Here is a 25,638-nt window from a genome sequence, read left to right on the forward strand (position 1 = left end):
TTTAACTGTTGTTAATGTTATTCCCTTTACTGTGGAACAAATAACACGCCACATAGAGGCCGCTATAAAACAACGTTGTAACCATCTAATAAACGTTTTATTAGATGGCATTTTATGATGTTTGTTTTCGGCATTGTATTCATAGGCATCATAAGTTTCTCCCTAACACCATAATCATTACAGGAAATAATTTGCCTACTAATGCTACCACCAAACGGACTTTCTGAGACTTAATTTCTCTTTGTTATAGTATAAAATTTTATTTCCCTACTTACGGTCATACATCATACATGATGTCCTGGAAATGAAAAGCGGTCCTAATAATAAGTAGGTATTGTTTTGTACTGCCTCTTCAGTGTTGAAGAATAATAATAGTTGACATTAACACTATAGGTATATATAGTATGTTATACGAAACTAGGTCACCTGTAGGGATATAGCGGGCACCCCAGCATGACCGGTGTAAAGAGCTCTGATATACTATCGTACAGCTATATATCTACCTCAAATTCTTATTCACAGTTCGAAAAAAAGTTTATTCACATAATATAATTGTTAGTGGAAATAGTAATATTACTAATACTGTAGTAATGCTGTGTTCTTAGGTCATTTTCATTCATAGATATGAAATCTTCGGCACGTAAACTTTGGTAACCATTTTTCATGTAATCTACAAAACCGTTAGTATTCTCGCGATTTCGATAGATAAACTTGTGATAAGAGATACGCATCGCCCCCACAGCTGGTGTCAGACAAACATAACTCCTCAATGCGATAATTTCTTTATAATCATACTCAAAACCTAAGATAATAAAAGCAAAGAAAAAAAAACACCGCCCTGGGAAATTACTGTGAATTTCCCATCATCATGTCGTGTCATCATGTCCAACTCGTTGGAAGTCTTAAATCTTCTTTTAAATCGATAGCATTAGTAGTTTTTGAGATATATAGCTTTGCGATAGACGAACGGAGAAAGTCACACATTTTATTTTACTGTTTGAGAACTTTAAAATCAATTCCAATCATACTTTTTCAGAAATTCGTAATACACAATTCAGAATTTAAAAAAAGTCAAATGGACGCGATATTTATTTATACTCAACTGTGGCGAAGCAAAAATAAACGCTATAACATATGTGCTAATATGTATAATCACTATAAGATATCGAAAAGATTAGTTCTGATTTAGTACTATTTATCAAATAACTTGAGCCTCTTTATGTTTTCATTATTGTGCAGAGATAATATAGACATATAGATATTCAACCTTTTCCGGCTTTTGCCAGCTGATACTTAAATAACTCATGTATTAAAATGCAACTTTAATAATTAAACCATTCTTTGAGATGACAATGATGACAAAATACAATGGCATACTTTTCCTGCCAAATGTAAAAAGTACTGAACCGATTTCGAAAAAGAAACATATGGCAGTAATCTCAATACATAGTAAAAAGATTTTTAGTGTCGGTTTAAAAAAAATGATTTATAGAAAAGCCCGCTTCATATCTATACATACATATAAATAAAATTGGAGTGTCTGTTTGTAATGATGAAATAACCGTTTTTTACTACATTCATATGAATATAAATACAGTACATTCGGAAAAATATTTTTTTTTACAATTTTTATCTGTCTGTCTGTTTGTTCCGGCTAATCTCTGAAATGGCTAGACCGATTTTGAAGGGACTTTTTTATGGCAGGTAGCTGATGTAATAAAGAGTAACTTAAGCTACTTTTATTTTTGAAAAATAAATTTATTCCACACGGACGAAGTCGCGGAAACAGCTAGTTCTAATAAAAATTCGATGATACCTTGTTCATCACTATTTCGCCAATTAAAAGCGTTCATTGCCCATTAGATATAAGTACATATTTGAACGGTGCCATTTCATTAAAATTAAAATTACTAAAATGAGAACACGTTTGTACCACAATAATATGTACGTATGTACATGTTGCATATAACTCTATAATAAATTACCTACTTCAGTTATCACTGTTTTAAATGGTTCAAAGACAAACTAATGAAATAGCCGATTAATGAAGTGTTTTTACTCGTTAAGAGATTATTTTATATGCAAAACGATATTGTAATATATTGTTATTGATATCAATTAAGTAGCTTAACATCTTGACATTAAATAATATCAATATTAAAAGGTTTTTTTCATCTAATTATGATTATTAAATAAAATAATTGTGATTAGTACCTAATAATTTAGTACAATATTTTGTCGAGGCGTTGAGACGCCAATTGGTACCTAACCAACTAGCAAACTTTCTAACAGGTAATACAATATGCAAAGCCTAAAATATTGAGTATTGTCTATTATCTGTGATATTACTAAGGATCATGTATGTTTTTGGATGGTTGTCATATTGTTAGCTTAAATGAAAACACAAATGTATTGTGGGACAATGAAATAAATTCATTACTGTAAGCATGATGTCATAGGCGGGAATAAATGACGCATAGACTAGATACCAATATAACCTTGTACGATTCGTGGCTCTACTAACTACCAATCCCTGGCCATGAAGTGGTCATCAAACAGATTGCTACACAGGCTGTTTACACACATTTTGACCAGTTTAAATAACAAAATGAGAACAGGAAAAAAATATTTGCTATCAAAGTGGAATATAATACGATGCACACCTATTATAATTAGATGATATAGTAACAATCAGTACAATTCAGTTAAACATTAAGTTAACCAGCCGACATAATATGTTAATAGAATGCCTTCTTCATCTTGATAATAAGTGTAAAGTTGTCAAACACCTGAACGGCTTTTCATATAATAGTATATTTAATATTATATATGATATACATATATATAAGAACTGTCTCAACCAAGTCAGCTTTCACACAATAAAAAAGTATAAAAATCCGGTCAATTCATTGATATACCGAATAACATGTTAAACATCCCACATTTTTCGTTGGGGATTAAGAATATCTAAAGAATTTAGAGCGTAATAAAATAAGTATCATATTAATTATAGAGATGTGTGCTACAAGTGGTAGTTTTGATGTATGTTCCACGGTTGAACGGATTTAAATTTGGTACACGATAGAACACTTGTGATATCATAATACTTTCATTTTTAGTTCTAGGTTTGTACCAGAACTTGTATCCTTCAATTCACTTTCTGTGATCCATTCTCAATATTAGTCTCCATCGATACTTACTGTTGATAACGTGAAACTATGTCTGTCTTTTAGTTTCTATTTCATGGTTAAATAGCTGATGTAAGATGTTAATGAAATTTAGTATGAATATACACCCCGATTAATCGAGAGGACGGCATAGACTATTTTTTTTTAAAAGCAAACGAAGTCATGGGAGACTGCTAGTTTTCAACGATATACATACAACCAGTAGTGGTAAGTAACCATGTCGAGTCTCAACTCTAATTATAAAAGTAAATCCTACAAAATAGATGTCACTAAAATATTTTTGTACATATTATCGTGACATAGCTTCGTGACTCAATCATTACTCTATAATGAATGCAAAATCACGTTACAAATTATGTTATATCATAAGCTTTATGTTCATACATAGGAGAGAAAATAGTATCATTACATCAGCGTAAATCATAAGTTGGATATACCATGGAAGGCCATGCTCATTGTCAGACCAATTATTAAGACGTTGTCGTTTTATACAAAACTTATTGTTAAATAATTGTTAAAAACTTATTTTTAACAATAGGTCTTACAAGGACCGTAACCTACCACGGTCCACCGAATTTGATGTCACTGTAAATAAAATACTGTCCGCAGCGCCATGTAAAATAAAAAACGGACGTCTTGCACGAACTCCATTTTTTTCTTCTATAATTCATCTCCGTCACACATTACGTTTCGATACCTTACCCCCTTACTATACCTCCAGTCTCTCACTCTCGGTCTCCTGTACTATCTAATAAATCATCTGATTTTAACAGCGAAATTAAAAAGGCCTGAAATTAAGTTCAATCTCTAGCCACGCCCACAGTTTAAAGTTATATCTGTCAGACAGAATACTATAATTGAGCTATCGAGCAGTTAGAAGGTTTGACTTTGGTCAAGAGCGAGCATATCTGACAAGACAGATAACAAACGTTGTTTAACCAATCTGTTAAACAAGGCAATGGGCGCGTCCCATTGTGGCCGATTGGAATTTACTCTACTTCTTTGAGGACATATTTTTATGTATCTGTTTGTAAAGCCAAACAAGCTGTCAGCTGGTACCCGCCTGTAACCGAAACAAAACTTACAAAGACCGCTGCTTGTCGGTTGAAGGTGCGGGTGAATTTGAGGTACTCACACCGACGAATTTTACAAAGTCGATACAACGAATTGTTCGCGAATATTCACGATTTATAAATAAAGCGTGTTCAGGATAAATTTAGATTCATAGGGGCGGCCCTACGTAGGCGAACACGGGGATGATATCCATCGATTTTAGAAAATCTATTTTAATGTTTATGTTACAAACTTTGACCATGTTATCGCATTAGACACGATTTAAAATATATTAAAATAAGCAGTAATGTATTAATTTATAACATTTTTATCAGAACATTATAGCGTTTTTATTTTATACTTGTACCAATGTTCTTTATAGTAGATATATTCATTTGTAATGAAGTACTGCTCAGTACTATTATCTAGTCCGTATCAGGCTATTGAAATCTGTTCCTTTTTTTGTTTCCATCCATTGATTAAGGTTTTATTGGTAAGTAAGCTATTTTGTATGTTCTTAAGATGGATACATATAGCATGCACATACTATTCCGTATTACAAACATCTTTAGTCTAAGCAGGTTGTATCATCGGTTTGCTTACTGGAGCAAAGTGCGCTTGGTAATACTGGACATAAATAAAAACATGTGGCCACTTAAATTTCGAATATAGAATAAAAAAACAATTGAAAATAAGAACTGGAATAAATATAATTTTTATGAAAATACACTGTAGAGTGCACTAAACTGTACTTACTACACAACGGGAAGTTCCCGAGTGAAGGTGAGTAAGATTGGTGTTACATTGCTTATTTTGGAGTGTAAGTATTTCTCCTACCATTTCCATTAATATTTTACTTTTTGAAATATAGAGTATATTACTAATACATTCTCTATTTCTATTTATTCTTTATACGGATTCGTAATCCAACACATACTATATTACATGTATCTTCTCGTATATACAAAACCCAGAGTTCTTGCTTCATTCGGGGCTGATCATAGAATCGTTCACATAAGATGATTACAAAATTTACGTATGAAAGTAGATTTTTTTTAATATTTTTAGTATTATTCAGTTACAAGACACAAACAAGACAAAATACATAGGTATATGTATAATAAAAAATACTAATAAGAAATGAATTATGTAAAGGTTAGATTGATAATAAACAGTTGGAAAACAAATATCTCTGGGGAATTACCAAAGACGAGCGACCCCATAAATAGAATAAACAATCTTTATTTAAGTCACCTGTTTCTTTGTTTCTTGCCTCTTAGCAAGCGTTTTTTTACTTATTTATAAAATGTTTTGGCGCCAAATAGAACTGTTAATAAATTTAAAATAATTTTCAATGCAGTGTCAAAAAATAATTTATAAATTAAATGGTATGTCTTTTATGTCGTAACATCTTTGTCAAAACAGTTTATTATTTATTATATTGCTAAAGCTGTTGTCCACGACATCGTTGTTGCATGATATTCGTTCGATGACAAATTGCTCCTTATGATCGTATTCGTGATATTAAAGCCAGTAGGATACGTGTTATGATAGTATGGAATATACATGTAAGTATACCGTCACCTGAATCTGTTCTCTCAGCTATCCTTCATACAAACATTTAATTTAAGAATAATTTGGCATCTTCATAAAATTGTATGAATTTATAAGTATTTTACCAAAACATAGTTTCATTTTTATCAACTGTTACTAGACAAATACTTTACGAAAAATCAAACGATCTAATCTAATAAGGATATCATGATAAAATCTAATCACATCTTGGATATCTCTGTAGTAGGTAGATACTCGCATCTATTATAGATACGTTGTGTCTTGGATATAGAAATGAATATGTACAACTGTTAGGTATTAAAGAACTAAACTAATTCAAGATATCAAGCCTTTGCATTAATACGCTTCAACTATCATAAATACAGATTAATTCCAGATTTGGATTCTAGATGCGACAAGGTTAGTATGCGATGGGACTGACACGGTTAATCCAGACTCCTGAACTCCCACGTTATGCACACCAAATATCTTTCCTATATGAAGCTAATAGAAGAACGCATTGAACACACAAACGGATCTTCCGTTAAATTCGTAAGCTATTTTCCAGGTAATAAGGATGGATTAACTATAATTATTTTAGATTTTTCCCTCGGGAACTTCCGAGATAAGGGAACGGGTAACACAGGTACGATAACGGGTAAGGGTGTAAGAAGTTATATTATTGTTACATTTTCAATTACAAGTTCAAAACCACGCAATATATAAAAATGTATTTAGTATTTTAGTACGCCTAATTTGAAATGTTGAGCTAATATTTGAAACTCTTTTGCAAAGAAATCATAAGTATTTACTGCATGTAAAATTATTACTACTTTTAGAATTTTTAAGAAAACAATAACAATTAGCAGTTTCTGAAATACAAGATACAGCTGACACACTTACAACAGCTAAAATATACATATTTATTACCATAGAATTCTTCACTGTGTCTTCTATTTTCGTTTTCTTAAGGTTCAATAAAAAAAGATCATAATTCCCTTAACCATGTTTAGATAGACAAATTGTTGGCTACGATATTGCTGCAATGCGACAATTTTACAACAAAATAGTGAGATAGAATATTTACATAAACTGGTATAATTTTTTTAAGATAATTCACATCCATTAACCCTCTAATGACATTCTTTGATAATGGCCGACATCTTGACGAGTAGAAATATGTAAAATCACAGTAGGTATTATTTGAGTAAATATCATTATTAGGTAAGGAAATAAATAGTGCCCGCAGCTCAACACCGAGTTACTGATTAGATTGGGCTGGCAGTATTCATCATGACACGCATGAAATAAATTGAATAACAACAAGACAGACCCATCAAAAGAATATTGATCGCAACTAGAATCAATTGGCAATAAATTTTAATTAATTAATTGCATCTAAACTAAACATATGCAACCACAGACCCTTCTTAGTAAAAACATAAAATAAGAATTGATATGCGTTGATTCCATATGATCGATTGTAACAACAATTACTACAATGAGCATAAATTTCGAAGATGAGATAAATGTGACTGCGTGATGTGCATGAATGTGTTGTATACTCCAGAATTTTTCGTTAAAAGACGGTAAGTGTTACTATTGAACCAATAAACCAGATTTATATCTACATTAATTGTAACAGAAAGAAGTTGTAAAAAAATCTTTGTTGTTCGCCGTAACAGGTATGACATACGAATACACAGTCCCGACGTTGGCAGGGGCCGGGGACTGACTGACTTGCTCTAACTCTCATACAAAACAACTTGTGAGCAAGAGATTTTTTTGCGGAAAAACAGTTTATCTTGTTTAAAATAAAAACTATTGGTTATTATATACATCTGAATTGTACTATTTATGTGCGAATTTAGTATAATGTATATTGGAAAATTCGAGTCTTAAATCAGTCCCGTTTTCTTATACGAATCAAAAATATATTTTATAAGACCAATCTTTGAGATTTTTTTCTCTGCTACAAAAGTTAATCAATCATGTAACGAGAACTGTCAATATGATGTCAAAGATCTGAAAAATGAAATACCTAAATATCAGCCCCGAATGATTTGTAATTGCTGAGAAAAGTTAAGGTATCTGAGGTCAATATTTGCGATGCGTCGCCTTAATTTTAACTACCGTACTTCAGAGATTTTACTATAACTACAATAAAGCAATGTATATATAAATGTGATCCACTTTGTGAAACATGAGTTTATATACGACAAAGGATTAGATTACGAGTAGAGAAAGATACACAAAGAAAATAACTAAAACAAACTTTAGATCAGAGTTTGTAATAGAAATTGTCTTTTATGACACACTATAGCCGCAAAATGATAATACTGACACAATATTTTTCAGTGACTATGATAAACACTTTCCTGTCGCATGTAGATGTATGACTACATCGTTCACCGTATAGAAAATTAGTCATTATAATCTGAATGAAATAAAATATTTTAATTCAAAATAAAATATTGGTGTGGGTATAGATATTATTTATAATTCTATTTCTGTACGATGTTCACTCTTCTTTAGGTTATTACCTACATCAATTCCCACGAACAAGCTTATCTATCATTTCCATAAACCGTTCTCTTTATTTCTAAGGTACTTACAATAATAACACCTAGTAGAAAAATAAATTTATTATACTGATGGCCAGACTTTACTTTGTGACAGCCATTTACTAGCTACATTATTTCATTGTACGCTAGCTGTTACCTGCGACTTCGATCTTGTGGTATTTTAGCAAAATAAAAGAAAAGTAACCTAAGCTACGCCTTATAATCTGCGAGTGAACGTCCCGTCAAAATCGGTCCAGTTGTTTCAGAGATTAGAACGGATCAAACAGATTATTTTAAATTAGTTTACGTTGTAGCGTACAAGTAAGTAAGCGTATAAGTACCGTATATACTTCATATGCATTTATGTGAAAAGCCGTTCATTTAAAATTACAAAAAGCCTGGTCTATTTTACTTCTTTGTATAGATTTCATAGATACAACTAAATATTTACATTGCTATCACGTGAGCATATAAAGCGAGTGGGTGACATGGAGTTCAATTGTCTGAATTAAATAGTGTCAGTACGCGGTTCGTTCATGATATTTTATTGATGTTGTCATCGGTAGCTTAAGTACCTACAATGAGAGTGACTGTGATGTGAGTGATGTTGCCACACTATCCAATGTGTATAAATAAAAACACTCCTAAGCCTCGTAACATATTTTTTATGTACTTATACATCGTGATCTTTATCTAGTAACATTGTGTAAATAGATATTTGAAAGAAGATGCACATAAAATAAGTTTTTATCTTAAGATTGTCTCTCATACAAATTACCGAACATACCCCAAGGAGTTTCTGGATACATACATGCAGTAAGACGAGACGCATTAGCGCGTGAAAAAAATAACTATATTAATCAATACGTACTAGCAATCCCGGACAGTAATGAGTTTAGGGTAAACCATATAGAGAACTACATGATGTATGACTATGTTTGGGGCGAATAGTGTAATTCATACGGTACCATAGTTAAAAAATCTCCTAGTGCGTATCGGTCAGTTATAATACAAATTAACCTCGAGAATCTTACTGTATGGAGTACAAGGCCAAGGGAATGCCGAGGTAGTATATTGCTTGAGTGCAACCTACTACCAATAAAGATATAAAAGAATTGAAAATTTTACCCAGAGTATGTACAGTAATAACCTATGTAATATCTGCTTGGGTTGCTTGCAAAAAAAGACTGTTAATTCTTTATTAATTGTAGAAAAACGAATCCTAGAGGGAGCGCTCGCACATTACTCATCGACGAAATGTAAGAAAATAAAAACATTGTTTCCATGTAATCGTAACATTGAATAGTACATATCAATTTCGCCTTGAAATGTGTCCGATTAAGTGATAACCTTTAACTTGATTTCATCGAACCCAAACCTAAATCAGCAAACCAAGAAGCTTGATACCAACTCTAAGGTTACGTCAATTACGGCCATCTACTTACGTATATATGTACAATATTATGACACTTGTTATAACTATATAAAGCACGATTTGTTTCAACTTAATTATATGAATTAACTTATACTATAAACCAGTGCCTTATACAGTCATAGTGAGTATATAAGTACCTATTGCTGTCAATTTCAGGATTGTTCCATAAAGTTTTGGGATATGCACCTAACCAAATTAAGAGACTCATGACCGATGAATTATTAATAAAATAAACTCTGAAGTCTAAAGAGAGACGAGATTACAAAATAGCCCGCTTTTTATGTTTTCAATCATAATAAAACTCTTTTGTAAAGTCATTATAGTTAGAGATATTTTTATGTCAATTTCGGAATAGAACTATCCTAGTAAGAGCTCTAACATAATGATGAGTGTTTATTTTCATCATTTTTAGGATCTAAACAGATCTCATAAACCAAAGATATAGTAAAAATGTCAAGAATCATGTAGTCTTACATCAAACTATTCGATAAAAATATTTTTGAGGACTGTTTCGCAAATTTAGTAAATTTTTTAAATTATATATTTACTACTTTTTTATTATCTACATGTTTAAACTATAAGATCTATGGGAACTTATATATGGGAGATATTTCGCTCATTATCTCTGCCTGGTTTACACAATATCGCAGATAGATCGCTAACGTGTACTCGCAAGTTTCACCGGATTTGTCCTAGTTTTGAAGGCATTGGAGGAACAATTGCGGACGGTATCTCCAGAAAGCTTATAGATTTGGTGGTAACACCACCTATGTATTTGCTAGCAATATTGCTCTGATTTTGAAATTATTAATATAATTATGTCCTTATTGTTCATAAGAAATTGAGTTTAGAAATTAGTACCTAACAAATATCTTGATATCCACATTATATTGTAGAGAGAAAAACTAATTTTAGTACAAGTGTTGTTGCACAATTAAAAAGGTCAATGCCAATACACTAGATAAAAATAGAAGACGGGTCGTACATTTTATTCGTTGAACATTATATTTTGACGTAAACTCCAGTTTCAAGTATATAATGTAACATGTGCATGTAGAGTTCGTATCCTATAGTGTCAATAGCTACTTGATAGCAAATTAAGTGTATTGTTACAATCACACATCGGAACCATGCATGTGGGATGTTATGTACCTACGGCTGTTTGCATGTGTGTCATAGCAATAAATGCAATTAATAAAATGAAATTAAAGTGATATTGTTAAGTTAATTAAAAACCTTAATAAGTAGCTAACGTAATTTTTATAAGGTGGTTACTTTAAGACATTTTACGGGATCAAGGCGAGCAGTGGAAAAATACTCTTTTGTGATACGTTACAACCTTGTTATCTTAAATTCACAAAAAATGTACAATACAGAAAATTAACTAAGTAAGAAATATGAAGGTTACTTATACGTAATGATATTATCATTGTTAAGGTGGAAGTCATAAGAAATAAGAGTACATATTTTATTCAAAACATTGTAACAATTTTCGTAGATATGCATCATATTTAAGGGAATAATTTTGAACTATGCTGATTACAAGTATATACTAAAAGGTAAAGCTGAATGCCACTGTACTACCTCGTGAAGTTTATGTGGCTCTCCGCTCCAGATATCTCTCCAATGAATGAAATGATGTAAATGATTCCGGTAGCGATTATCGCGTTTCTTTCGCGAATCCGTAGGTGAGGGTGGTGCCGTTAAGGATTCACGGCGTCCACTGGCGGTAGCCACCACCATCGGTGGTAGCTGTGAGCCCAGTAAATGTTCAGTCTCCGGTCCCTCATCGGACGACACGCTATCCATGAGCGAACGGACTGGCCTCGACCCACGTTCTCTTCCCATACTAGCCTGGGATTCTTGTTTCTTCATTTTGTTTTCATTAGTTTTAATTCACAACACAAAATGAAAGGCGAATGGAAACACTGAATTGAGTGAAAGTGTTGCGAGTGACAACATTGCGAATGGAAGCGATAAACACTAAACGGGTCAACGTGCAGCGCAGACGGCGCCGGTGGCAGACTGCTGTGCTGGCTGTATGGTGTGGCGTGGCGGTCGCTTGGCGCACGTGGGCACCGACGTCAAAACAAGCCGACGCTGCGATATTCGCGAATCAGAATGCGTAATTTACATATTATACCCTATTTATATAATATAGGTAATATATTTTATTAAACTGATAATCAATTGACACTATTTAAACATAATGTAAAATTTTAATTATATAATTAAGTAGAAGTAATATAATGATTGATTCTTTATTTTAGCTAAGAATAAAGACATTTTAAAAATTTTATTAAAGAAATATTGCTCCCAGTAAAAAAACAACTTATACAGAAAAAAAATACTTATATGAAAAAAAAATTTAAATCTTAATGTGTACCTTGGATCAAGTGGCTATAAATTTGGTTTATTGCCTTTGGATGTTATTACTGATTTATTTACTCTAAATTAAATATTATCTTATTTATATTCATAATGTAAATTATTTACAATCAAATTATTATTATTAAATTAAGCATACATATATAATAGTATAATCTTTTTATGATTAAAATAGATCTGTACACTTACTACATTCATTTGGCAATACTGTTAACTTCCTAAAGATATTCAGTAAGTGTTATATAAATAGTCATAGTAGCATGTGTCCAGTAATAAATTTATTTTCATTTATTCGGACTACTAACATTCATAAACCATAATCATGAACCATAACTAAATCCATACCTACATTTCAATTACTACGGTAAATTGTGACTTTATTTCAAATAAAGACAATAACTTGAATGAAACGGAGCAAACAATTCAATAGCCAAAATACATATTATGTTCATTAAATATTAGAAAACATTAAATGTGCTTAATAAATGTGGTTGTAATATTTAACAGATATAATTTAACAAAAGTAATTGTCATCACTGTTAAAATTGGGATGTTTATCAAACTATTGCAGCCATTTAGTTATATAGCTGGAATATATATTTTTCCAAAGGATGAAGATGGAATGTTGTACTAATGGTATGTGCTGACGAGGAGTCAGTGGAAGATGGTACAATGAGGATAAGATTAGGTAAATTAGACCACCAAATTGGCAAATTCACTCAGAATTAACTATCAGGATTTTCTAACCGCCTTCCCCTTCACCATGTTTTAGTGAGAGTAAAATTAGAGACACTATTTAGTATACTTTTTAATAACAAATTATTATAAATTAAGTTAACTATTGTGCTTACATTAACTGACCATATAAAATAAGATAGCATTCGAAATTTGATAAATAAAGTTTAAATAAAACTTACCTAGAGATGAATTAATGTGGAATTGAGGTAGTAACAATGCACTTCATGAGTATTAATCAATTATTTTACGATTTATTTCATAATTTTTAAAAGAATAAAATAACAGTCAAGTAAAGTCAAGATATACAAAAATTATTTCATTTTCTTTACTAAGGTCACCAATAAATCAATAACTATGATTTGATTATCATAGTGAATATTTAAATAATAATATAAATAAAACAGAGCTATGTTAAACGTCGTATTATGTCAAATCAAAAACAAATTATCAAAATACCAAGCACAGATCAGCTAGAATTGTCACTGAGGTCACAAGTGTCATAAGTTATAAATCAATGTGGCATTTCATAATTTTTTACTACGTCCTCTCCAGCATTCTCTAGTAAATCACTTCGCTACAAGTTACAGCCTACTTATCAGTACCTCTTAAAGCTTTTTGGTTTTTAATTTATATTGCAAGTACAATAAACTAGCCGGCTTTTGACGTTCTTTATTGACTCTGTGTTGGCTTTGCAGTATCTGTATCCTTTGGCACTAATCTGTGATTGTGTCAGTTCAATTTGTCGTTTGCATAATATCGATTGTTATAGTTTATTTTTTGTATATCTTAGTAATATAAATTATAATAAACCTTATAATTGTCCATTCATTTAAATACAAAGAAAAACAAAACAAAAATGTCATTGCCACAAAAGAAATATTATAGGCAACGTGCTCATTCTAACCCTATAGCAGACCATTGTTTTGATTAGTAAGTTTATGTTTAAACTACTTTTTTTGTTACGATACACACTATTTGTTAATTTTTAATTATTTAAGGCTTGTAATAATTACAATAATATCTAAACTAACTATATAAGTAAATTAAGTAACTATGTTAACATTTATTGTATTATTCATTTAGATCTTTTTTCACTTTTATAGTCCTGTCCATCCTAATGAGTATGACTGGTCATCATTGTATCCCTCATTGAAAACTCATGGAAGTACAGTAAATGAAATAGAATTTTTAGATGTTGGTTGTGGATATGGTGGACTACTGGGTAACTTTATTTGTAATACTTAAATATTTATAATAATTAAAAATTTTAAATTCCTTTAATTGCTCTTCAATTTATAATCTGAGATTAAAAATGTTTTTTTTTGCATTTAGTAGCTCATTTCTTGAGGGTCTTGTTGATGCTTGTTACTTATTAGCCATGACTACTATTACACGATTTCATATTTTTACAATGGTGTGGTATATTATATTGTATTTTAAATGGACTCATATCATATCTGTATTATGAATATGGTCTGTTGGTCTAAGTCTTAAGATTTTTAAAACTGTTACATGTTATTGTTTACTTTACAGTAACTTTGTCTCCAATGTTTCCCAAAAATTTTATACTGGGTTTAGAGATAAGAGTTAAAGTGTCTGATTATGTGAATGATCGAATCAAAGCATTGAGGTTACAACATCCTGATCAGTATCAAAATATTGCTGTATTAAGAACAAATGCAATGAAATATTTACCAAACTTCTTTAACAAGGGACAGGTATATTTTACTTAGTTATAATAATGTATTCATAAAAACAAAGTGCAAATAGAACGACAAAGTAGTTTTGTTCTTAAATAATTTTTCTTTTTAATCAAACTATTGGTTTATTGGACAATGAAACTCATTATGGGATTAAATATCATTCTTGCCCTTTCTAGTTTTCTTTACATGTCACAAAAAATATGTATTTACTTTTGCATAACTCATAAGGATATAATGAACTTTCTAATTATAATAATACTCTTACAGTAACCTTAACCTATTGTTTTTTGCAGCTAAAGAAGATGTTTTTTCTGTACCCTGATCCACATTTTAAGAAGGCTAAACATAAATGGAGAATAATTAATAAATGGCTTTTGTCTGAATATGCTTATGTTTTGGGAGAGCAAGTATGTATGTAGAATAAAAATTTTAAGTAGTACTGATTGATTTATCTAACATTACAATATGTAGTAATAATCCAAGGTAAACTTTATAAAGTCATTTTTGTTGGTGAATACCCCTATTTCTACATCCAGGCATTTGGCTTTGTAAAATGTCTTTCAGTCCAAGGATGAGATAAGGCAGGGAAATTACAGTAAAAGAGGCATCATGATTATTTATTATTCTGTTGTGTAATTGTCATATTTTGGGTACCACATAATTTAGTGATGTTACAAATGTTCTGTTCTTGTATATTAGCTTATTTATCATCTATACATATAAATAAAATTTGAGTGTCTGTTTGTAATATTGAAATAACCATGTTTTACTACATGCATATGATTATAATGCTAATCTCTGAAATGGCTGGACCGATTTTGACGGGACTTTTTTGGCAGGTAGCTAATGTAACAAGGAGTAACTTAAGTTACTTTATTTTAGAAAATAAAGTTAAATGCCACATGGATGAAGTCGGGTGTACAACTAGTTATAAATAAACAAAAATCCTAAGTTTACCTATGTTTTCTTTGTAAATAACTGGTCTACTTAATTTTTAATTTAATTTTGATTATATTCGTTTATTTTAAAGATTTCTATTTCTTCAATTTATACTAACCAATTTGAAGTGTTTATTATTTTCCCGATTTTGATACCATATGATATCCCACAACACTGTCCTGTAACAATTTTACATACAAAATCGCCTACTTCATTCACTTCTTTATATTAAAATTTTGTTTGAGTATTTTACTGTGAAATGCTTAATCATTTATAATTTTTGGCTAATTTAACTCTACTAAGTGATTATTATTGCAGGGTGTGGTGTACACAATTACAGATGTAAAAGATTTGCATGATTGGATGGTATTACATTTCGAGGAGCATCCATTATTTGAAAGGATATGTGAGGAAGAGTTGGTAAGTTATATTAGATATTTGTAATATCTGCTAAATGTAGTATTAAACAATTAATTTTTATATAATGTGCAATTAAATACAATTATTCATGAATTGTAAAGGTGTTTCAAAACTTGAATTTTGATGGCCCCAAAAAAGTAAATGTGTTGTAGTAGTGAAATAAGTATTCAAATGAATTTAAAGTTTCAAATGGTAACTTCAAAACTAATTAGCACACATCATAAGTACACATTATATAGTTCTCTATCATGCAGGGGAAATCTATATATTTTAAGATATAGTTATGATTTTCTCCACTCTTTAGTGCACAATGGCGTTCAATATGGTTAAATTCAATAGAAATTTATGATAAAGTATGCATAGGCATAGGACCACAATCCACAAACTGGCGTTTGTGGCCTGTGGATTAATGTTAACACTTCATTCACAATATATATTAGGTGTAGAGTAGAGCACCTCAATAGTGAAAGAGAATTGCAATACATTCTTCGAACTTATGATATTTTTGGTTACAGAAATTGGATCCAATTGTAGAAAAGTTATATGATAGCACTGAAGAAGGCCAAAAGGTTACACGAAATCGGGGAGACAAGTTTCTTGCTGTATTTCGAAGAATATCTGATAATCTTAGAGAAAATACAATAAATGATGTTTGATATTATTGCTTTATTCTTAAGTTATTATAGCATATAAAAATATTTTTTATTTTATTACAATGTGTTTATTTGAAGAAAGTTGTAACAAAAACATTAAAATAAAATAGTATAGTTAGATTTAACAAGTTTTCATAAATTCATAATTATTCACCTCGCAACTATAATGCATAGAAATATAATAAAAGCATTTGATACAAAACCTAATTATTGATGGTAACTTTATTATTTACCACCAATTTTTTTTTCTAAAATACTAATCCACCTACTTAGAGGCCTTGTTATGTCTAAATGACGACGCACATGACTTGCTGCATTTAATATCCAGTCTTTTTGGGTAATCCACATTTTATGTGTTATAAGTGAAAGTAACAGTGCAGCCCATATCTCACATTGTTCTGGATAGATATGAAGTCCTTCTTTAGCTAGTAAGAGTGCTTTAACATGGTCTCCTGCAATATGTTCTGCAATACTAGCTGTAGCAATAATTTTTCCTGGATTACAATGTTGTTCACTATCTTGTGCAGAACATAGTGCTTTTTGAGCGCAATTGCTAGCAGCTTTTGCCCTTGTTTTTGAAGCTCTTAGACAATACTCTGACATAAAGTACCACAAAAGCGAGTTACTTGGATGGTCATGTAGAGAATCACTTATTAATTTTATTGCCTGTTCCATGTTATTTTCACATACAAGAAGATATGACTTCAAAAAACCTATGTCAAATCCAAACTCACTTTCCTTCTCATATTTTTGTAATTCATGCAACGCAAGCTTAGTCAGGCTTTGATCAGAATGCAATAAGCCAAGAGAACAAATGGCAAATAAACTGTAGGCTGTAGGTTTTTTCTGTGATATTTGAATACTGTGAAACACTATAGTTTTAGCATCATCTAACCCTTTAAACTTATACATAATACCAGCCATGGCCACAAGTAAATCAGCCTTTTCACTATCTTCGTTACTCAGCCAATTCAAAGCAGTATCATAAACAGAATAGCATTCCTCATATGAAGCCTTTTTGAAAAGAGCAAGAGCTAGACCACAAGTGGAATCCAAGCTAGCTTCTGTAATAGCTTTGTAGGATTTAATAGCCTCATCATATTCTCCCAATCTGAGTAAAATTCTGCCAAGATTTTGAAGAGTTATATTTTTATTGTCTTCCTCGGCATATTCATGAGCTTTTTTATAAGAACTATGTGCTGCTCTGAGAAGTCCATTCCTTTCTTGAAGTATGCCAAGAATAGTACTGGCACATGGGTTATTTGGTTCAAAACTAGAAAACCATTCAACTAAGTCTATGGCATAAGGAATGGCATAAAGACCATCAATTTCATATTTAGATTCTGGGTTTTCTTTATATTTATTTTTCTTTAAAGTTCGACACACCCAGTCTGCATACCCAAGAGCACTCTCAGGATGGTAACCTAAACGTGCTGCATGTCTGAAAAGATCCATTGCCTCTTGTTCTCGAATAGCTTCTGCTATTAATCCTTGCCCTATCCAGCTTTGAGCGTGAGATGGTAATGTTGATTGCCCACGCCAGAAACAATAGTTAGCTAACTTATGAAGTTTTAATTTCAAATATAAAGTCCCTAAATTGCACCATATCTTTGCTACAGACCATTTACGGGTTACTGATAATGCTTTGATGAAACAATGTTGTGCAATATCATATTTTTTTATAAACAAACAGATTTTACCAAGCAAGTTCCAACTACGCCAAACAGTAGGATTTTCTTTAATGCAAATTGATGTTAAATTAAAGGATATTCTGCAGTCTGCCAGGTTTTGAGTGGCATGATAATAAGCAAGATATGCTGATGCTAAATCGTAAGAAGCCAATTGTTGTTTTTGTTTTGATATATGGGAATAACACGCAATTACTTTTAAAAGTATGTCAGTTCTTCCAAATTTAATGGAGTCTGCATTTGTATCACTGAACGAATTTTTTAGATATGCATAGGCATATTTATTTGGCAACTTTGTTATGAACATCAAGGTTTCTGCTAAGAGTTTCCAGAGGCATAAAAAGTTATTTTGTTTTAATATAGCCTTTATGACATATTCTATTGCATTCTGAGCACAATCTCTAGCATTTCCATACATTTTAGCTGCTGCTTTTTTCTTTGCAACTTTTATCCATGTTTCTGAAATTCCTTTAAGACATAAAAGAGAATGAGGATTAATCACTAATACATTTTCAAAAGTTGCTATTGCATCTTCATACTGAGTCAATAATGTATATATGTATCCAATTCTTGTAAGACAATGAACAGTTCTATTAGGATCAAGTGTTATTACTTTATTGTATGCTCTTAATGCAGATGTGTAAGATCCCCTAGAAAAGTATGCATCAGCTAAACATTCAAATGCAATAATATCATTCTTATCATTTTTAATAACATTTCTAAAACTTACAATTGCATTCTCCCATTCTCTAATATTTAAGTAATGTAGTCCTAATCTGAAATTTAACCAGGACTCACAAGGTTTTATGTTGGTTTCTGCTGTTATAAGTAATTCAAAATTCTCTTCCTTCATATTAAGTTTTATGTATACCTCACTCAAATGTTTAATAGTTTCACTATCTGTATTAATCAAGCTATAAGCTTTTTCATAGCATTTTTTAGCCTTCAAATAATCAGTTCTATAATTATATATATGGCCAAGATATAAAAATGTTTCACCATGTTCAGAATTAAGTTTAGCAGACTTTAGAAGGTTTATTAGAGATTTGTCATATTGTTTCAATTCCCAATATGATTTTCCTAAATAAAATAGATGTAAGTAATGGTTAAGGTTTTCTTCTAATAATGTTATTGCTTCATTATATTTTGCTTGCTTAATATATAGTTGAGCTTTAAGTTGTGCAAAATAATTTGTTGATTGCAATAAATTAATAATTTGGTCAGGTGATTCATTGCACTCAATATAACATTCAGCAAGAGTAGCTATCTCAGCTGTGTCCAAAAACTCTAAAGAAATATCATTAGCTGTGGAAATGGCATTTTTCCATTTCTTTTGATTTGCTAATGCCAAAAATAATTTTTTCTTCAGAAATACAGCAAAGTTTTCATCTTTTACCTTTGTCAAAAAAATTGAAACTAGTTTTTGTGTTGTACACCATTTCTTGAGCATCACTGTACAATTTATGATAAATGTAGCCTCTACAATATCAGCTTGATTATAATTTATTAAGGGTATGCATTGTTTGTAGGCATCTAAATACAATCCTTTCTCAAAATTAATCATACTTCTTAAAAGGCCAGGATAATTGGAGTTTTGTATTCCTTCAGTAATTTTGTCTACATACTGATCAATATCAAATCCACAGAAAGATTTATTTCGGATATACATCTGACATAAATATTTACATAGTGATTCTCGCAACACAACATTTGAAGAGAAAAAATTCAGACTAATAACTTCTTTAATTGCTGACATACAGTCACTTTTTTGTATGATAACTTTCATATACAGAATTTCTAATGCATCATTTGGATCCTTTCTATAAATTTTATCAAGAACAGCTAATGTAACTGGTATATCATCTTCCTTACAAGGAACATCAGCTTTTAAAATATGTATTAATTGATTTTCTGCTGCAAACAGCAATTTCTCAGCATAGTCCTTGCTCAAATAATTTGCAATTATCTTAATACTCTCACTATTCTTCAAAGTACTTCCTAGTTGACCTAATTTTGTCAACACTTCTAAAGCTTTATCTTCTTCTATTTGTAAATTGAGGATTTCATTGTAGATAGAAAATAATTTCATCTTATCATTGTTTCTTTCATAGTAGTTAGCCAAGCCTTGCCAAGCCAATGGTTGATCAGGTTTAGTTGATACAGCCTTTTGGTATGCTAAAGGAGCTTGATTGGAATCTTGGAGTGATTTTCCAAGTAGTACTAAAGCCATATAATTCTGTTTATCATTCCGTAAGATGCTTTTACAGCATTCTTGAGCTTCTTCATATTTATTTTCTACTATGAGTTTCTTTGCTTCTTTTAAAAGTGATTTTATATCCGCCATCTAGAACAAATAATAATTTGAATAGTGTAACACAGGTAAGATAAGTGATTGTTAAAATTAAAAGAAATCCTTAAAGAGTAAATGACACTTAAATATAGAGGATCTGTTTAAATGATTAACACTTATCCCTGTGAAAATGTGTCATTTATTTAGATATACCGGTTTTATTCTATTTTAATACATACTTGAAAAAGATGTACAAAGTTTTATGTGACAATACTTATGGAAGAGGATTGTTAGTAATCGGGACTAGTGGCCTCAAAGCCTGAAATGCCATATTTGGTTAACCTCCAAGCAATCCCTCTCTCCTGGAAACTATTGTGGTTGATTCATACTGAATTTGTCATGATCGTGTGTGACCTGACTTTATTGTCGTACTAATAATTTTTCACTGGTACTTAATTACCCCCTTCCAATCGATTCCCACCCAATTCAAACGGGGATCGAAATTACGACAGCCTGAGTCAAGGTTCGAATCTTCTGCGGTGCCCTCAGACTAAAGTCGTATTCGTTAGGCTAGAGTTGACCTTCAGCCACTCCAATAAGTCTTTCAGCAAGTTTGGAGTGCCATCTGCACTCGTCTCCTATCGTCCGGTGAAGCTGTAGTCCAAGTGCGGCCAGCAGCATTAGGGTAGTCCGAAAAAAGGTATTTTATTATAATTTAAACTTGGAAATAATTTTATACTGAAACTACATTAAGTTTTATAACTTACCGCAATATTCGCTTCTATAAAATCTATTATATTTTAGACATTTATTTAGCATATAAGTACTGTAAATTAAAATGAAATAGGTTAAAAAACTTGGATTCTGTTAAGATATGAATAAAATATTATAATTGAGGTACAAAAAGCAGCTTTATATAATTATTTTTGCATTATATTAAGTTGAATTTATTTGACAATGATAGATAGAAAGCCTTTTTTGAAGAACATTGACAATCAAGTGCCAGCACAGAGCACAAAAAAAATGTTCTATTTTTTCTATTTTCCCGTTACAGGGAACGGCAAAAGGATACTCATACAGCCATTGTTTTCTAATTCCCTTAGTCAAATATAACTGTCACTGTCATAGACCTGTGAAATAAATTCACTTGTAAACAAACAAAACATGATTTTTATACCGGTAACTGTTAAGTTTGAATGAAAATATAAATTAAATACTTTTGCTTCTAGTTGTTTAGTGCTTTTCTCGTGTTTTTCAATTTGATCTGTTTTTGTTGCAGTTATGTTTTTATTCGTATTACTTCTAAAGAATACGTCTTAATGCTTTTCATAAAATGTCGCGAGTGTTATCGTCATATATTACTAAGCTAAGTAAGTTAATATTATATAGATAACTCTGAATAAAGTAATATTTTTATTAAAATGAAAATATAATTCATTTTACAGATCATCCGCTCAAAGAGATAAGAGAACGTGCACTTAAACTTTTAAGGGCAAAGTTAGAATTAGGATGGAAACTAGAGGACGAATTGTCAAACACTAGAGAAATCCTAGAGGCTTTGTTGGCTTGGTTTCATGTTCCACAACCACCAACGTTGCAACGGGAGGTAATTGATTTATTACACACCACAATAAAGGTTAGTATATCTATTAATTATTAGTATATATAATAAAATTAGGCAAAATTATTAATTTTTAATGTCAAAGAGTTCCTTTATTTTTAATATTATGTTGCTGGTCACCTATGTATGGATTCTAAATGTATTAGCCCAAGCAGTGAGAACTGTCTTTATGTATACATCTACTCACTGTCATACACAATATGTAAAATTCTAATTGCCACCATATTGTAACAGTCCAATTTGGGTATACACAAATGTAGTGTAGGTTACCAACACAAGTTTTCAGCAGTTAGCCACTGTATATCACATTGAGATGCTGGTGCTATCATCGATAAGAGATCTTTTAGGTAATTAATCAATCCAAAATTATCACCATAAATTGTTAATGGTTATATTAAAAGTTGATGATATAAATACTTGAAACAAGTGTACCATTCAAACCTATTGTAGAAGTGTAATACGGGTGGGTATGAACTAAGCAGCTTCTAATACTACCATTTATTAATTTTAATGATATTAAAAGTATGCTTTATAAATTAATAGATTAATATCTAGTAATTTTAATTAGAACGCCATGTATAGTAATTTTTCACATTATCATAAAAACACAGAAAGAGATGGAGAGCACCACTCTTTGTTTTATTATATGTATATAGATTGGAATTTATTGTTCTAAGAAGGATTAAGTAGGGATTGTCTCAAAAATATGTATCCTAATAATAAGCGAATAGAATTGTAAAAGAAACTTAATATGTATAGTAGAATGTAATATTGTACATTTATTTTAGACTAAGGCAGGAACATATATTTGTAAAGAGTTTGGGATTAAACAAATTTTATCCAGCTTAGATCAAATAAAAGACAAAATTGATGAGGATGCATTGGAAATTTATGAAGATATTATAGACATACTCCGTTTCATAAATACAGTAGAGTCAGAGGAAAATATAACTGTGCCCCGACTGAACATACCTTCTATGTCAAGGTATGTATCACTGTTTATATACTTTCAAGAGGTGCTATAATATTAAATTAAAATGAAATTCCAGTTTTAGTTTTAAATACATGTTACAAAAATTCTATTTTCCTTGTTAACCTCACACTACACACTATACCTCATCTAGAGACTGTTTTACGCTGCCATACTCAGAGGCATCTAATGATTACACTTTATTTTTCAAGACTATGCAAGTTGTAGGTTTAAACTTCAATCCCAATGGAAATTTTTGTTGAAAATCATAAAGAACTTTAAAAGGCTTGAAATTTTTATCCCTTGAATTGTTATGCTATTAATAAAGTTTAGACAAAGTTTGATTGTCAGTTTCATTAAAGGATATAAGCAATAATAATTGGTTTTTCAGCTCAGAAAGTGAGGATGTATCATCCTCCAATAATTACTGCAACTTGGGTTGGAATTTTGGAACATCGAAAGAAACTGCAGATTCAAATGAAAAAAAGGAAATCAACACTTCTGATTTGTTAGTGGCTAAGCATTATATTTGTATGTTATATGTACATATATTATACTTGTGCCATACTGTGTATTATTTAGAAGGAAGTTAAAAACATAATATATTAATTTGAAACTGTTAAAAACAAAACAAACAATTAACACTTTAACACTATTTTAGGACTAACACTACAGAGAGTATCAAGCTACTTCTTTTTCCCTGGGTGGAGTTAGCTCCGTCGGATTTAAAGACAATAAACCTTATCGAAGATTCTCTTAAGCTATTAAAATCCACCCGAAGATGTTGTCGGTTTATTCGTGATGTGTTTTTACGTGACTTTCCTCCTGAAATTTTCTTGAATCGACCGAAAATAGTTAAGGTATTAACTATTCCATTTATTACAATTTAAATATTTAATTTATTAGTCATTGCCAAATTTAAACTGGACATACAAGTTTATGTCATTTCCAATAGTTAAATAATGTTTTATTGCTTTATTCCAGAATTTGCTTTCCATATCAGAAGGTGCAAATGGCGGTCGGCCAGGGGAATCTTTGCAAGTATTGCTATATATTACTCATGCATTACGCAAACAACTTATACAGTTTTCTAGTGTCGACTTGATTCACGAAACCAACAAGGTATGATTTCTGCTTTTCAAATATTTAGTATCAAATTAAGTGAATTTAACTATATAATAATACTAACTATGGACGATTTATACAGCGCCATCTAGTTCCAAGCGAAGCAGAACTTGTGAGACAACTGATATAATAGATTACTTAAATACATTTTTTTATACATAATATAGGTTTATATTATTTTATATAAAGAATATATTTTTTACATATTTCGATTATCTAAATTCTGAATAAACTAAATGAGCAAACAAACTTTTGTAATTCTGTATAAAAGCAGTAAAGGTACATCGAAAAATATTCCAGGGTACTCATCACATTAATTGTTATTATTTTCCGTCCACAGGTTTCAGTTGACTGTAAAGAATTAGATGACAATGTAAATATAGAGCTTGAACAAATGACAAGTGATGATGACATACTCCAAATATCACCTCACCAGGATGATGGTTTAGCAGCTTTGAGACAGTTGCCTGCACCCACATATGCCCATGATACTTTGCACTCTGTTTTGTCTATAATGGCTAGGAGTGTTGTATTAGTTAATACTGTTGATAAGACTGAAGTTTTAGATCTGGTATTATTATTTATATTTATTAGTTGCTTTTATAATTTATTATCGAGTAACACGTGTGCCGTGTTATTGGTCCAAAACTATACAAAAGGAATAGAATATGTATTTTCATAACTTGTTACAACTTATAAATCTGTTGATGGGTCACAGCATTCTAATTACCATTACAACACTATATCTATATACATTGGGAAATTATGCCGACCCGTAATTATAAAATCACCCATTATCATTTATTTCAGAAAGAGCTGAATACATGTTTAAGTTTAGTCGAATGCCTTATTAAGTTATTAACAGACTGCGTTAGTGAAACTTTTTGGAGCGTAGATCACAATTCAAAAACTCTTAGAGACATATCCCATAAAAGCTGTATGGTGATGCGTTTATTGGGAGATCTTTTAATGAAATATAGGTATGGTATTCTAGAATTATTATGAAACTGTGACAACGACGAGAAATAATATTAAAATGGACTAATTCTTTTCAGTAAATCTTTTACCGACGATTCATCGAGGATTTATCATCGTATTGCATGGTTACGTTTAGTGCAATGCGCCGAGTGCCTGTTGAGTTGGGCACGGGAGTCTGCTTTGCCTCCCACTTCGTTGATACTATCACTGCAGGTGGCTCAGCTCGATCCAGCACTGCAACTGTTATATCCAGAAATCCATAGAAAAATCGCACTAGCTTTACAGGTTTGCCCATCTAATTTTCTAAAAGGAATATTAACAGTTTTTTCGA

At 31.0% G+C, this 25,638-nt stretch overlaps 3 protein-coding genes across 3 annotated transcripts in view; 2 read left to right on the forward strand and 1 right to left on the reverse strand.

Annotated features, from left to right (window-relative positions):
• Positions 1 to 13,621: 13,621 nt before the first annotated feature.
• LOC131850798 (tRNA (guanine-N(7)-)-methyltransferase) lies at positions 13,622 to 16,692 on the forward strand. Its single transcript, XM_059201159.1, has 6 exons — positions 13,622 to 13,850; positions 14,024 to 14,142; positions 14,454 to 14,638; positions 14,917 to 15,030; positions 15,881 to 15,982; positions 16,498 to 16,692. Exons 1-6 carry the CDS (start codon positions 13,777 to 13,779, stop codon positions 16,636 to 16,638), a joined length of 735 nt encoding a protein of 244 aa, XP_059057142.1. The 5' UTR covers positions 13,622 to 13,776; the 3' UTR covers positions 16,639 to 16,692.
• On the reverse strand, positions 16,689 to 21,522 carry LOC131850797 (superkiller complex protein 3). The gene is made up of 2 exons (XM_059201158.1): positions 21,381 to 21,522; positions 16,689 to 20,667 (listed from the first exon to the last, which is right to left on the reverse strand). The coding sequence occupies exon 2, from the start codon at positions 20,665 to 20,667 to the stop codon at positions 16,861 to 16,863; it is 3,807 nt and encodes a 1,268-aa protein (XP_059057141.1). The 5' UTR covers positions 21,381 to 21,522; the 3' UTR covers positions 16,689 to 16,860.
• A 300-nt stretch (positions 21,523 to 21,822) lies between these two features.
• The window catches only part of LOC131850811 (rotatin-like), a 32,775-nt gene continuing 28,959 nt past the window's right edge, over positions 21,823 to 25,638 (forward strand). The window contains exons 1-9 of the mRNA XM_059201174.1: positions 21,823 to 21,983; positions 22,059 to 22,249; positions 23,023 to 23,219; positions 23,596 to 23,712; positions 23,866 to 24,064; positions 24,189 to 24,326; positions 24,670 to 24,900; positions 25,140 to 25,309; positions 25,385 to 25,592. Of these exons, the coding sequence (XP_059057157.1) occupies positions 21,947 to 21,983; positions 22,059 to 22,249; positions 23,023 to 23,219; positions 23,596 to 23,712; positions 23,866 to 24,064; positions 24,189 to 24,326; positions 24,670 to 24,900; positions 25,140 to 25,309; positions 25,385 to 25,592 (1,488 nt within the window). The 5' untranslated portion in view covers positions 21,823 to 21,946. The remainder of the gene's footprint in view (positions 21,984 to 22,058; positions 22,250 to 23,022; positions 23,220 to 23,595; positions 23,713 to 23,865; positions 24,065 to 24,188; positions 24,327 to 24,669; positions 24,901 to 25,139; positions 25,310 to 25,384; positions 25,593 to 25,638) is intronic.

This window comes from Achroia grisella, unplaced genomic scaffold (genome assembly GCF_030625045.1).
Source record: "Achroia grisella isolate CSIRO2021 unplaced genomic scaffold, CSIRO_AGI_Agris_v1 utg779, whole genome shotgun sequence".
In the NCBI taxonomy this organism is placed as follows: domain Eukaryota; kingdom Metazoa; phylum Arthropoda; class Insecta; order Lepidoptera; family Pyralidae; genus Achroia; species Achroia grisella.

What these genes read in the sequence shown, in the direction of transcription:
- LOC131850798 (XM_059201159.1), top strand. Translation starts at nt 13,777, where the DNA reads ATGTCATTGCCACAAAAGAAATATTATAGGCAACGTGCTCATTCTAAC. An exon ending in TGGATATGGTGGACTACTGG is followed by an intron (nt 14,143 to 14,453) that starts GTAACTTTATTT and finishes TTTACTTTACAG; the next exon opens with TAACTTTGTCTCCAATGTTT. An exon ending in CTTATGTTTTGGGAGAGCAA is followed by an intron (nt 15,031 to 15,880) that starts GTATGTATGTAG and finishes TTATTATTGCAG; the next exon opens with GGTGTGGTGTACACAATTAC.
- LOC131850797 (XM_059201158.1), bottom strand. Translation starts at nt 20,667, where the DNA reads ATGGCGGATATAAAATCACTTTTAAAAGAAGCAAAGAAACTCATAGTA.